The sequence below is a fragment of the Megascapheus bottae genome, chromosome 36 (genome assembly GCF_031878675.1).
Source record: "Megascapheus bottae isolate mThoBot1 chromosome 36, mThoBot2.hap1, whole genome shotgun sequence".
Lineage (NCBI taxonomy): Eukaryota > Metazoa > Chordata > Mammalia > Rodentia > Geomyidae > Megascapheus > Megascapheus bottae.
In genome coordinates this window covers 1255461-1268526 of record NC_143544.1, presented here as the reverse complement: position 1 = coordinate 1268526, position 13066 = coordinate 1255461, and the positions used below count along the sequence as shown (strand labels likewise).

Here is a 13066-nt window from a genome sequence, read left to right as displayed (position 1 = left end):
GCAGGGCAGAAGTATGCCAGGAAGGAAAGACAGATATGCACAGAGACACAGAGATGGAGATGGAGCCGCTGGGAGGGGGAGGTAGGAGAGAGAACATACATGATCTAGGAGATAAGAACAGCAGGTAAGTAGCCACCTACAGCAACTTTCAGGAGGGTTATACATTTAAGGGATTCCTGATAGGAACCACTTATCATGTACTGGGCTTTTACCTGCCTTGTCTTATTTATTTTTCCACTGCACTCTGCCAAGTAGATCTGATTATCCTCATTTAAATATATATATATATATATATAATTTGTTTTCTAACATTGACAGTTGCATCAGCTACAATCTATTGAATTTCCTACTTTCAGGCAATGACATTGGCACCAAACACCCCCGCCCTCCTCCCTATCGCCTTCTGTTATTTCATTTAGATTTATTTTGTTTTATCGAAGTGCCGCTTCATTTTAGATTTTTTATAGGTGAAGCTTAGAGAATTGAGGTGACTTGCTCGCCGTCTTCAGCTTGTTAATGGAAGAGTGCCTCGTGGAAACACGTGCCCATCTGCTCTCAAAGTTTATATTCTCTGCTTCGGGTTTGTTTTCTTTTTTTTTTTGGTAGAGGAGGATTGGAAGTCACTGAAATCAAAGTTTTTCTTTGTACCGTCATGCGCTGAGTCTTGCGAGCTGTCCGAATGGTCATTTCCTCCTTCCTTCTCCATATGCTTCGGAGGAGCAGAGGCTCTGTGATGTGTGATGATATTCAGGGCCCTGGTGTGGGGTGCAAAGTCTATGGTGTGACTCCACCACCACAGGAAGGGAGCGAGAGGTGAGTGTGGAAAGAGCCAAGAACCAGACTCTTGGGGACTAAGTTCATATGGGAGCACGGCAGACGGAACTCCATCCACCCTGTTGTCTCTGGAAGCTGACGAAATGAGAAAAGAACATGGAACAGTCCCAAAGAATGTCCAGGCAGGAGTGATAATGAAGAAACCTGTCTCTTCTCAGTTCTGAGTAAGACTCCCTCTTTCCCATCTGTGAGGTAGCCGGTGTGTCTCGGAAGATGCCAGAAATCACACATCATATGATGAAGTAGCCAACCAGGATCCTGGCCGAGGAGAGAGATGCAGGTCACTCTGGCATTTTTTCTCCTGTTTCACTTTGAGGGAGGAAAAAGAAAAATGAACATGTCTGGCCTTGTATGTGAGTATGTATGCAGTGAGGAAGTATCTGGGGCTTTGTTGAATTTCCGGCCGCGAGATGTTGGTGTTTTCTCTTGACATGATAGTCATGCGCATGCATCCAGCTGTGTCACGGGCAGGAAGAAACATTTAAGGAGCGTTTTACCCATGAAATTCTCAGCCCTGCAGTTTCAAGGGAACACTGTCCTGCCAGCAGATCCTCGACAGAGAATGGTCACTCATCTTCCGAAATGCAGACAATCAGATGGACAGTGTACCTGTGGACTACAAGTCAAGACAGAAGCCGGATATCCTGAGTTCAAACCCAGCTGCATCACTGGACGCATTTCCAAAGTCTCCGGGACCTTAGCTTTCTCCTTTCCCAAAAGAAGCCAGTAAGGGCATCGACCCCCCACTGCGATTCCAAGACTATTAGGAGGGCCAGTGCCCTGTGTAAATTCCCAAGCAGAGACCCTAGCCTCAATTGCACACACTGTGTCAGTTCACCACTGCAAGCACTGACTGCGGTTTACCATGGATTAGAGGAGAACCAGGATTTGAGACCATGTCGACACAGCTTCCTAGGACACCCAGTCTGGGTACCTCCCTCTGCCTCTTTTACCTGATTTTGTTCTACCTCCACGAAGCCTGCTACCGAACATCCAGCCTCTATACTTCCAGGAGGACACATGAAGCCTGAGAAAACCTGCCTGAGAAAATCCTTTACTAGAGCTGCAACTCTTCACTCCCTGGGAAGAACAAATCACTCGTGTGTGTGTGTGTGTGTGTGTGTGTGTGTGTGTGTGTGTTACACTAGATGGCTGGTATGTGTATGTGTGTGTGTGTGCATGTGCATGTACATGTACCAGTCCTGGGGCTTGAACTCAGGACCTGGGTGTTGTCCCTGAGCTTTTAAGGCTAGTGTTCTACCATTTGAGCCACCATTCCACTTCTGGCTTCTTGGCAGCTAATTGGAGCTCATTGGAATAGCTCTGAATTATAATCCTTAGATCTCAACCTCCTGAGTAGCTAGGATGACTCTAAGGATCTTTATAAAGCTTTACTTCCTTTGACATGCGCAACGTTGTACCCCAAGCTTTTTACCAGTCACGGGGCTAGATGATGTGTTCATGGATGAGTATGAAGTAGCCCTTACAGGTTCATAGGCCAAAGGCCGACTTCCTAGATAGGTGCGGTATCCAGATAGAGGCGTGGCTTGGGGAAAGTGATTGAATCACAGGGCCCTGTGAGTAAGAGTTTGAATAGGATATTGGGAGGTGGAAGGAAAGGGCTGGTATGGGAAGTAAGCTGCTGAGGGATTCCCCTAGAAAGATGTATGTAGCTTGCCCTCGGCCACTTCCTGTTGTTGCTTCGTGGTTGCCATGAGGTGAATAGCTCAGCTCCACCCTGCTCAGGCAGCCATGGTAATGTTCAAAGAAATGGAAAATAGGGGCTGGGAGTTTGGCCTAGTGGTAGAGTGCTTGCCTAGCATGTACAAAGGCCCCGGTTCGAGTCCCTGGTACCACACACATAGAAAAAAGCTGTGGCTCAAGGGGTAGAGCTGTAGCCTGGAGAAAAATGCTCAAGGACAGTGCTCAGGCCTTGAGTTCAAGACCCATGACTGGAAAAAAAAAAGAAACGGAAACCAGAAGAGGTAAAGAAAGACCCATCACTAGAGCCTTCAGAGTGAGTATGGACCTACTGTTACCCTGAATGCAGATGTTTGGCCTCCAGCACTTAAAAAGGACATATCACTATTATTTTAAGACTCCCAATTGGCAGTGTTTTGTTGCAGCAGATCTGGCAAAAATGAACACACTGTGTCATGAGCTCTCCTTTGGTATGGAAAGAATGGAGAACAGTCAAAGATCTAGAGTCTGGGCCATGCAGACTTGAGAGGATGGCCACTGAGAATTATCTGGATTCTGTGCTTGCATCTGATGGGAGGATTAATCACTGCATTTCATCTGATTCTTTTTTTTTTTTTTAATCAGTCATGAGGCCTGGGTGCTGTCCCTGAGCTCTTCTGTTCAAGCCTTATACTCTACCACTTTGAGCCATAGCACCACTTCTGGTTTTCTGGTGGTTCACCAGAGATAAGAGTCTCATGGAATTTTCCTGCCTGGGCTGGCTTTAAATAGTGATCCTCAGGTCTCAGCCTCCTGAGTAGCTAGGATTACAGATATGAGCCACTGGCACCCTGCACCTTCAGATTCTGAAACCAAAGACAGATGAGGGATTGTAAAAGCTCTATTGGGGACACTGCCTACCAGGTTTTAAAAAATCCCATCACTGGAGAATATCAGCATGAACGTCACCAGGTGAGAGCGAGCTACAGGAAAGCCTCCTGGAGAAAAAATCTTCAGCCCAAGAGAAGAAGGGAGGTCGCCTGCTGAGCCTCTGCGATGTGCAGCAGCTTGTCTTGGAAACTCAAAGCTCTCTATTTCCACCGATGCGAGGCTCCATCCCGCCCCACACCTGTGCAAGTTGTCTGCTGCTAATGAAGAGAGAGACAGATGGAGGAAGATACAGTTTAATTTTACAGCCCTGGCTCCTTCAAGGCAATTAGGCTTATTGGAAAAAAGTCACCTTCTCCCCTTCCTACCCACCCCCCTTCTCTTTCCCTCTCTTTTCTAAATGAAGAAAAATCAAACCAGAAAAGGCCAGTGTGGTTGAAAGTCTCACTCATCTGTTTCGTGGTTGGCTTGTCAGCCATCTGCCCACTGATTAGGTTAATGCATTCATTAATGGGGTTTTACAGGACTGTGTTCGCGAATCCGTTAGTTCATTTGCAAGGAGTTTTCTAGTATACGAAGACAGGAATGCCATGCAAGAAGCAGAGTGTGGGCAGGCACACCTTTCTCTCACTCTTGTCTAGGTCCACATTGTGGGATGGGGATGGGAGGCAGCCAGGAGGACTGAGGATAAGGATTTCATGGAAACTGGACCATGGGACAGTGGTGTATGTACCGAACTTTCAGGTGTTAAACTAATCTTGAAAACATCTCTTTGAAGGACTGCTCCATGTCCCGGGCACTACAGCTCTACCTGTCTTTCTGTCCTATAAAAAAAAACACCATCAAGTCCCCTGGAGGGAGGCAAGCAAAGAAACAGGTGTGGATGACATCATTTTTGTCCACAAGCCACCGGACTCATAGAGAGTTACCCTTATTTGTTTGAACCTACCATACAGAATTGCTTCCCCGTTACTAGAAGCCTGTAAGCTCCTTTCTACCCTAAACGCCTTTCTCTATCTCCCGCTACATAACAAATGACCCTGATGTTATTGGATCTGCATAGCAGTCTGTGCTTGTGATTCTGGGTCAGCTGAACAGTTCCTCTGATTTGCATGCTTTGGGCTGAGTGTGTGGGGTCAGAGGGCAGGTCACCTGATGGGCCAGACCATTCAGGATGACCTTACTGGGAATATGGCTATTGGCTGTGATGAGTATGAGTCACTTACCTGTGGGTTTGTCAGATTCCAGGAGGCAGCCTGGACCGCCTCCTGCCCATGGTCAAGAGGCTGACACTATAGTAAAGGCTTTGTGTGAGTTTAGGCAAGAGATTCCCATTGGGGGATTATTTGTGATAGCAAAATAGTAACTTGCTATCTCATTTGGGGAAGAGGGGATGATTAATTTTGACAGATCCTACTCCAAAATGGTATGTGGGTATTAAAACTCTGCTTATTTATAACTTTATAACAATATAGAGAATGTTTGACAGGAAGGTACAGGAAGAAGGAACACAGTATTATAAAGATGGTGACTAACATCTAAAGGACTTCATACACATCAAATCACTTAACCTTGTGTGTGTGTGTGTGTGACTGTGTGTGTGTGTGTGTGATGGGCTAGAACTCAGGGCTTGGGCACTGCCCCTCAGATTTTGATTCAAGGCTAGGGCTCTCCCGCTTGAGCTGTAGCTCCACTTCTGGCTTTTTTTTTTGATGGTTAATTAGAGTTAAGAGTTTCATGCACTTTCCTGCCTGGACTGGACTTCAAACCTTAACCCTCAAACCTCAACCCTCAGACTTCAGCTTCCCAATTTGCCGGGATTACAGGCCTGAGCCACCAGCACGTGGCCAGAATATACAATTTTATTGCAAGTTTATGTGGAAACTGAAATAGAAGTCAAAATTTCATATCCTGTCCTAAGTCACAACATTAGCAGGTGGCAGAGTTTGGATAGTTGAACATGAGTCTGCTTCTTCATGCCAAAAAAAAAAAGAAAGAAAAAATAAGATAAAATAAAAGCAACCAAACAAACCAATAAAAAATATTCCCAAATTAAACTCTGTTATTAAAGAGACCAGAAGAAAATAACATCCATCTGTTGATCTTGAGTGGTAGGTGGTGGATGTGAATATTTTTCAACATGTTCAAGGTTTTCTCCAGTGAGTACGGACTTTATTGATAATGAAGAAACAACTCTCCAGTGCAGGAATGGTAGAAGGGGAGCCAGGACTGTCGTGGGAGGATCTAGGGGTCCCCTTTCTCCTCCTGTTTCTGCTCTTGTGTGTGAAAGAGCCTCTGTCTCGTTGCAGATGAAGTTTCTCTTGTGTCTTGTGTAGACCTTTGGCTTCTTTGTATGCTGTTCTTGGATTGACTTGCCAATCCCTAACTCTTTCTTTCTCTTTCTCTCTCTCTTTCTCTCTCTCTCTCTGTTTCTCTCTCCTCTCTCTCCCTGTCTCCGCTGTCTCTTTCCCCTTCTCCATCCACCCTCCCCCAACCCACCCATTATACAGCTGACAAGGTCAATGACGACTTCTACTCCAAGCGGAGGCACCTGGCCGAGCTGGCTGCCAAGGGGAACCTACCTCTGCACCCCGTAAGAGTGGAGGATGAGCCCCGGGCCTTCAGCCCCGAGCACGGCCCCGCCAAGCAGAACGGACAGAAGTCCCGAGGCACCAACAAGATGCCACCACACCCGCTGGCCTACAACACCACCACCGCCAACTTTAAGGGTTGGGAACCTAATGATCAGTCTCTCCGCCGACAGGCCTATGGTAACAAGGGCAAGCTTGGCATGGCAGAGTCGGGCTCCAGCGACCCCCTGGGAACTCGACCCCAAAACTTCCCACCCATCCAGCCATACTTCATCACCAACAGCAAAACAGAAGTGACTGTCTGAGCTTTACTGCTGAGAAGACCCTGGAGACCACACTTCACTGAGAGAGGCAAAAAAAACCCCAACAACAACAAACCAACCCACCCCAGCCACAACCTTCTTGTACTCCCCTCCTTCCAATACCACAGTCAGTCTCCACAGGAACAGACTAAAAACCTACTGGTGACACAGAAGCAGGCTTTTTCTGCATCATGCCTAACTTGTGCCAGCAGGCAGATGGTGGGGAGACTGAAGCATAGGCCAGGCCGGCCATCAGCATTACGGCTGAGGGGAAACTGAGGCACACTCTGCTCTTTCAATGTCAGGCCCAAGGAGGCCAAGTCACGTGCCCATAAAACTGTGGGGGTGAATTTTTTTGTTTTCTTTTCCTCCTCACTTGAAACTGAAATCCATGACGAGAAAAAAAAAACCCCATATATATATAGAGATAGATAGACATTAAGTAGCACAATTTAGAGTTGTGTTCATTGGAACACACGTACCATTGGCCACAAGCTGTCTTTCTGGGAGGAGGAATGAGGGTTGAAATGAGAGCCAAAATGCATTTATTTCAGAAAAGGTACCCCGGAAGAATTAGTCCACAGGTTAAGAAATTTTCTAATCCTAAAACGTTCTGTGGACCCAAAATATGGAAGAGCTTGAAGACAGTAAATGGACCCCTCTACCACTGTATGGATAATTGATACTACCTTTCATATATCTGGAAGCAAAAACAAAACACAAACACACACACTCTCTCTCTCTCTCTCTCTTTCTCTCTCTCTCTTTCTCTCTCTCTCTCTCTCTCTCTCTCTCTCTCTCTCTCTCTCTCTCTCTCTCTCTCTCTCTCTCTCACACACACACACACACACACACAAATAGACTCAACCCACAGACATTGATGGAAAGAAATCTCCCATAAAGACCATTGCCATGGAAATGGGAGCACTGGGCTTTTACGGTGGGGAAAGAGAGGGTCTAGAGAGAAAACTTTTTTTAAACAAAAAGGATAATTAAACTATATTTTAAAAAAGGACAGAGCTACAAAAACAGAAGAGTCAACTGGTGATTTTGGGTCCAACAATCTTTAAGACTTTAGATACCAACAATGACATCACCACCACCATCAACAACAACCACCACCACCAAACACAGCTGGACAAGTCGACAGGAGGCAACATGGGGAACCCAGGACCCGCTGATTCTTGGGGTTTCTCCCTAACCTCCCGTGACTTGAGATCACACTGATGCCGGTCCCCTGGGAACTGTCCCTGACTCACCCTCGGCCCGGTCCCCTCCCCTCCCCTCCCCTAGTGCATTGCTGCTGCCGCCATGGCCGCCAAACTTCCAACTGCTTTGGACTGAAAAATGTCATAAGCGTGGGTGGTGCCTTCAATGTGTTGCTGTCGTTCCGTGCGAGTCTCGTTTTCCCAGTGTGACCTGTATTCCTTTAGCCTTTCTCCCTCCTGTTGTTTTTTTTCTTTTTCTGCAGTAGTAGATGTTTCCATCCTTCCTTTGTAGGGGAGACCCCCACCCTTCCCTCGTACCTCCCCCCATCACTCTCTGAGCTGTTGCTTCCAATGTGAGGGCTAAAGACACTCGTGGTTTTTTTTTTTTTTTCATGATTCCCTTCCAAAATTCTCTCCATAGGTAGCCAACACCTGCCTTCTTCATCCAAAATGGCCCGAGGTAGGTTGGTAAACCTCATCCATTGGTTGGTTCCTCTCATCCATTGGCCCTTTGGTTTCTCAAGAAAGGTGGTTTTCCTCCTATTTCTGCTGGTTTAGTTAAATCCCAGTTGGGTACACGGAGAGAGAAGAGAATTTCATTTTAGCTCCATTCCTAAAGGTCTTAGCTCAGCAGTGGACAGGAAACTCCAAGAACACTCAGGAGCTCTGAGGGAAGGAGACTCTGAGGACTTCCAGGTTTGCCTGCTCTGTCTCTCCACACTAGCCTTGTGGAGAGGACACGTTCACATCGTTCTCTTCCTCTGGGCCTTTAGTTTCCCATCTGAATCACCCAGGGCAGGAGAGGGGGCAGTGCATTTGGGGCTAGGTCAACGTTTTCAAGTGCTTTTTTACATATTTACTTTTTGAGGTAGAGAGAGGGAAGGAAAGGCCTGTTTTCAAAAATTAAGTCTTGCAAAGAAACTTACTTCATAACAGTCCTATACGTCCAAAGCAGTGTGAAGCAGGACAGAGCTGGGGTCTGACATGGACTGCGCGCCTTCTTGGGGTCTGAGCTAAGGCCACACACACCACAGATGAGGCGTGGTTAGCTGCATGCCCACAGCACACACCGCTGAGTGCGAGTCTCTCCATAGCCGTCTTGGTGTCTCAGTTCTCACACACAGAAAACCAACACCACTTGTCAAGAAAAGAAAGCACTGAAATAAGTGCAAAGATATGATGAGGCACAAGTAAGTCTACTCAAGTGGTAGTACTCATGGAAGGACCTGAACCAAGAGTCTCTCTCTGTATTTTTGTCCCCTCTCTTTCTTCCCTCCCTCCCTCCCTCCTTCCTTCCTTTCTCCCTCTCCTCTCTCACAAAGTAATCAACAACTGTTAGTTAAGACACTAGCCCTCAGTGGTGGCTTTCTCCTTGGATAACCAGGTGGATTAGAAAGTAATTGAAACTACAAACCTATCCTTTATGGATCAGTGTTTAATAGTGCTGAGTCCATGTGCTGCCACCTATATAAGCTGCACCCAGAAGCGGTACACAGCCCACTCTCCAGGAAATTCTGGCTTGGTTTCTCTCCAGTTCCAATGTTTTGTGATTCTTCTCTCCTAGCTTACTTTTGATCTTTAGGCCATAAACCCACTTTATCTCATCCTTATCCCAACTCTGACTAAGGCACGCCCTCCCTCCCCCCCCCCCCCCGACCCCCAGTATCCAATTTCTGAGTATTTCATTTCTTCCTCATGTCATTTCTTTTGGAGTAAGGCTTGTCCCATGAAATTGATTTGGGGAGTAAAGACCTGGCCTGGTGAAGGTCAAATTCATCTCAAGTGAGGCTGTCTTAGGACGGGCCTACACAGCGCTTGACAGTACTTCTAATTCCCGATTTTCCCTTTGGTGAAGGAAGTGTTGACAGCATTACTTAATCCTTTGAATTCCTCTTGGGTGGGCACACAGAACATATAGGATTGATCTATGGAGCTGTTTAAGGCCACCACCATGCCCTGAGACCAGTGTCCAATAACCTAGGTGGAGAAACATGGAGGAGAAAAACCAGACCACCGTGGAGACTTTCCTCGTTCTGTGAGCTGCCATGCGCTGCTGCTGCTCCTCCTCCCTTAGCTGTGCCCCAATTTCCAGTAGGACTGGAGATTGACTTCCCTCACCTTCCTCGAGTGTTTCAGCCTCCATCTGCCTCTGGCTCTGCCTGGAACCTCTCCATTTGACCCCCTCCCCAGTTCTTCTTCATTTTAGTGCGTGTGTGTGTGTGTGTGTGTGTGTGTGTGTGTGTGTGTGTGTGTGTAAAGGGAACATATTTTATGTGCAAATGTTTTAGTAACCGTATGTTCTGCAAGTAAATACTTGTGTTAAATTACTTGTCACAACTGCAGAGTTTATGAGACCAATACTACTTCCTACAACGAAGAAAAAAATAACATTTGTTTGTTTTCTAAGAATGTTTCTTTGTAAACATATGTATTCACTATATTAATATGAATTTCTTACCTGGCAATAAAACTGATTATATGTGAAGCCATCGGACTTAACTATGATCTCTGTAGAACCCCACATCCTGATCTGCTTTTTCTACCAGGAAATAGAAATATTAAGCCTAAAGAGCTAAGTGTTCAGTACTCAGAACATCAAGACGTGCAAAATAGGTAAGTGGTTCTGCTACGCTTTGGGGTGATCTTTAGGGAAATACTGAAAAGTACTTTGTTCAACTCAATTCTCATAGTAATGGCAGAGGTGGGAGTTGAACCCCAGAGCTGAGTCTTTAAGGGATATGAGAGTTATATGAGAACTAGGAAATCACACTGATCCTCAACGTCTCCAGCTTAAGTTTGGGTGAGGTAGATCTTATCCAAGACACAATGTGTGTGTAAAGCATTCCGTCAGTTACAGCCGAGGTGTTCTGGTTCCTGTTCCGAGGGGCTTTGCATGACCATCCCCAGTATGTGTGGGCTTACCCCAAGGACCCCAGAATATCTTAAGAAAGAACCCACATTTGTGATATAGTAATCTATTTTTTTAAAGAAAACAAATGCATCAAAAAATAAAAACTCCAAAGACAGCACAAGGTATTTTTTCCAGCCACCTGCTGTGACTGGGATTTGATGTGTCAACATTCCGGATTCCAGTCGTGACACCGTGGTGATGAGGTGGTGATCAATTGCCTTCGATTAGAATTGGGCTGGACACATGAGATTTCTGTTCACGTCTTGTGAAAGTAACGATCGCTTTACCATTCAAGTCCACACGCCTACTGGTTTCTCCACACGAATTCCCCTCAAGGTTGGTGGGTGGGAGCTGAACAGTCTTGGGCTTGCAGACTCAGAGTTACTGGCTTGTTATTGTCACATTTCTAGTTCCTTAATCTTTAAGAGGGAAATAGTAGCCATTCCTATGTTATAGACTGCTATAGAGAAATATGATAGGAGACACTCATTGGCTGAAGGTTCGAGTAAGTACTGAAGGGTTCTTTTTAGTTATTCTAAGAATTACTCTCCATTATCCCTGCTAGCAATGCTGTGAAGACATGTTTTGGTCATTGCCCCACACATAGAAGAAGTTGAGGTGTCTATCAAGTGGTCACTGGGTGCCCACAGTGGGTCAATGGCACCTCCATCTTTTCCCCAGACTGTGCTGGGCCATGTTTAAACAACGATTATGTGATGTGTTCTCAGCCCTCCCTGGAATGGGACCACCTGCAGAAGAGATAGCAGCTATTCCCAGCTCTTTCACTCTTCTTCCATGAGAAAGCCAGATAGCTGTCAGAGTTCCAGAAAGTTCTTTCCGAGAGCCTGTTTATTTAAAGCCATGTTGGGGCCAGGAGTTTAGCCTAGTGGTAGAGTGCTTGCCTAGCATGCATGAAGACCCGGGTTCGATTCCTTGGTACCACATACATAGAAAAAAGCCAGGAGTGGTGCTGAGGCTCAAGTGGTAGAGCTCTAGCCTTGAGAAAGTCCAAGGACAGTGCTCAGGCCCTGAGCTCAAGCCCAGGACTGGCAAAAAGAGAAAATAAAAGGTTAAAGCCATGTTGGAGACATTTAACTGTAATATCTTTCTTCCCATTTAGCATCAGCTCCCCCTAGTACTCTAGCATTGCCTGGGATTGCAGGTATGTACCACCATACTTGGCTTAGATGTTCATTTGTTTGGTTTTTGTTTTGAAACACTCGTTATTAGCATTGTTCATACCACAAAACCAGTGTCTTGCTCACAGATTCAGCCTCAGTCTCGAGGCTGGGGATGGACAGTGATAATAACTTCCATTGTCAACGGCTAAGCATCAACTAGGTGCTGGACTCTGGTTTAAGTACCACGCAGGCACTGATTCATTTCCTCCTCTTCCAGTGCTCTGAGAGAGACCCACTCCCATTCTAAGAAGGGGGAAACTGAGACTCCAAACACTGTGACGTTTTGTCAAAGGTGGCCAGACCAGAGGGGATCTATGGGCAACTCAGAAGGCACCATCTTTAGAAATCCAATGACATTCTTTACCACACCATCATATTCTGTCAGCTGGATGCAAGTTCCTGGAAGGAAAGGAACAGGTAAAAGCCTGTGGAGGTCAGGTAACAGCCTCGGGCTTGGATGAGATCTACGAAGGCCCCTCCATTACAAAGCCAAAGCTGGGATGGCAAGAGAGACAGACAGGACCATCTGGCCTGGCTTCAAACCTTAGCATCCCCTGATTGAGTATTTCATGTGCCTTGGTCTCTCCGTCTTCTAGAAATACACATGGCACGTGTTTCTCAGGCTTAGGGTGAGTGGTTTTCCATCATGGCCAGATCTGAGTTTCCAACAGTGACCTAACACAGAGTTTGTGGTTACCTCCTATGAAGGAGGCCACCCGGCCCTTTTCCACTGTGTGTAGACAGGAGTTGTACATCCTTATGATATGTGACAGTATGGGTAGAAGTGCCACAGGCCACCTCAGTCAGACTCCATTAAAAAAAAAAAAAAACAGCATAGTTTACTCTGTGCTCTCCACACCCGATCTGCGGGTCAGATGCAACAGCTTAGAACTCACGTTCAAGATGGCAGAACCTAGGCCTGAGTTAAGAAGGAGTGATTTTCTTAGCACTTGTTCTACGGCTTGCTGAGCTTGTCATTGGAGGGAGCCATAACCTTCTATAATGGTAATTATTGAGATTTTAGGGCTTCACTATTAGAGTAGTTAAAGTCCTTTGATCAGAGAGCAAAGAATTGTGTCTGGTACGTAACAAGTCACTCAACTAAGCCAGTGTTGTCATCATCCTAACTAAAATATTACTCTGTACTAAACCATTGACCTACCTGGTCTTTCCTCTGGCTGGCAACTCTTAAAAACGTTACTAACATCATTCTGTGGTTAGGGAAGCAGAAGGTTTCAGTGACTTACCCAACAAGAGTTGATGTTACTCATCTAAGCTAGGTCTGTCTGGATGTGGTTACTTTGGCAAAGCTTTATAAGAGGAGTCTGTCTTGTCACTGTCAGCCTGGCATCACCCTTATTTTCCTGTCAGATCCCACAGCCTTCTTCCCATCGTGGGGGTACAGTTCAAAGACAGCATTTCACATCAAGAGATGTCACAGTTGCTAGAAATAATTTTGTCACATCCCCTT

At 46.0% G+C, this 13066-nt stretch overlaps 1 protein-coding gene across 2 annotated transcripts in view; it reads left to right on the top strand.

Moving 5' to 3' along the window:
* The window catches only part of Shisa9 (shisa family member 9), a 188337-nt gene extending 178360 nt beyond the window's left edge, over positions 1 to 9977 (top strand). For both annotated transcript variants that reach the window (XM_090324746.1, XM_090324745.1), the window contains one exon: positions 5913 to 9977. In XM_090324746.1, the coding sequence (XP_090180872.1) occupies positions 5913 to 6298 (386 nt within the window). In that variant the 3' untranslated portion in view covers positions 6299 to 9977. The remainder of the gene's footprint in view (positions 1 to 5912) is intronic.
* The last annotated feature ends 3089 nt before the right edge of the window (positions 9978 to 13066 follow it).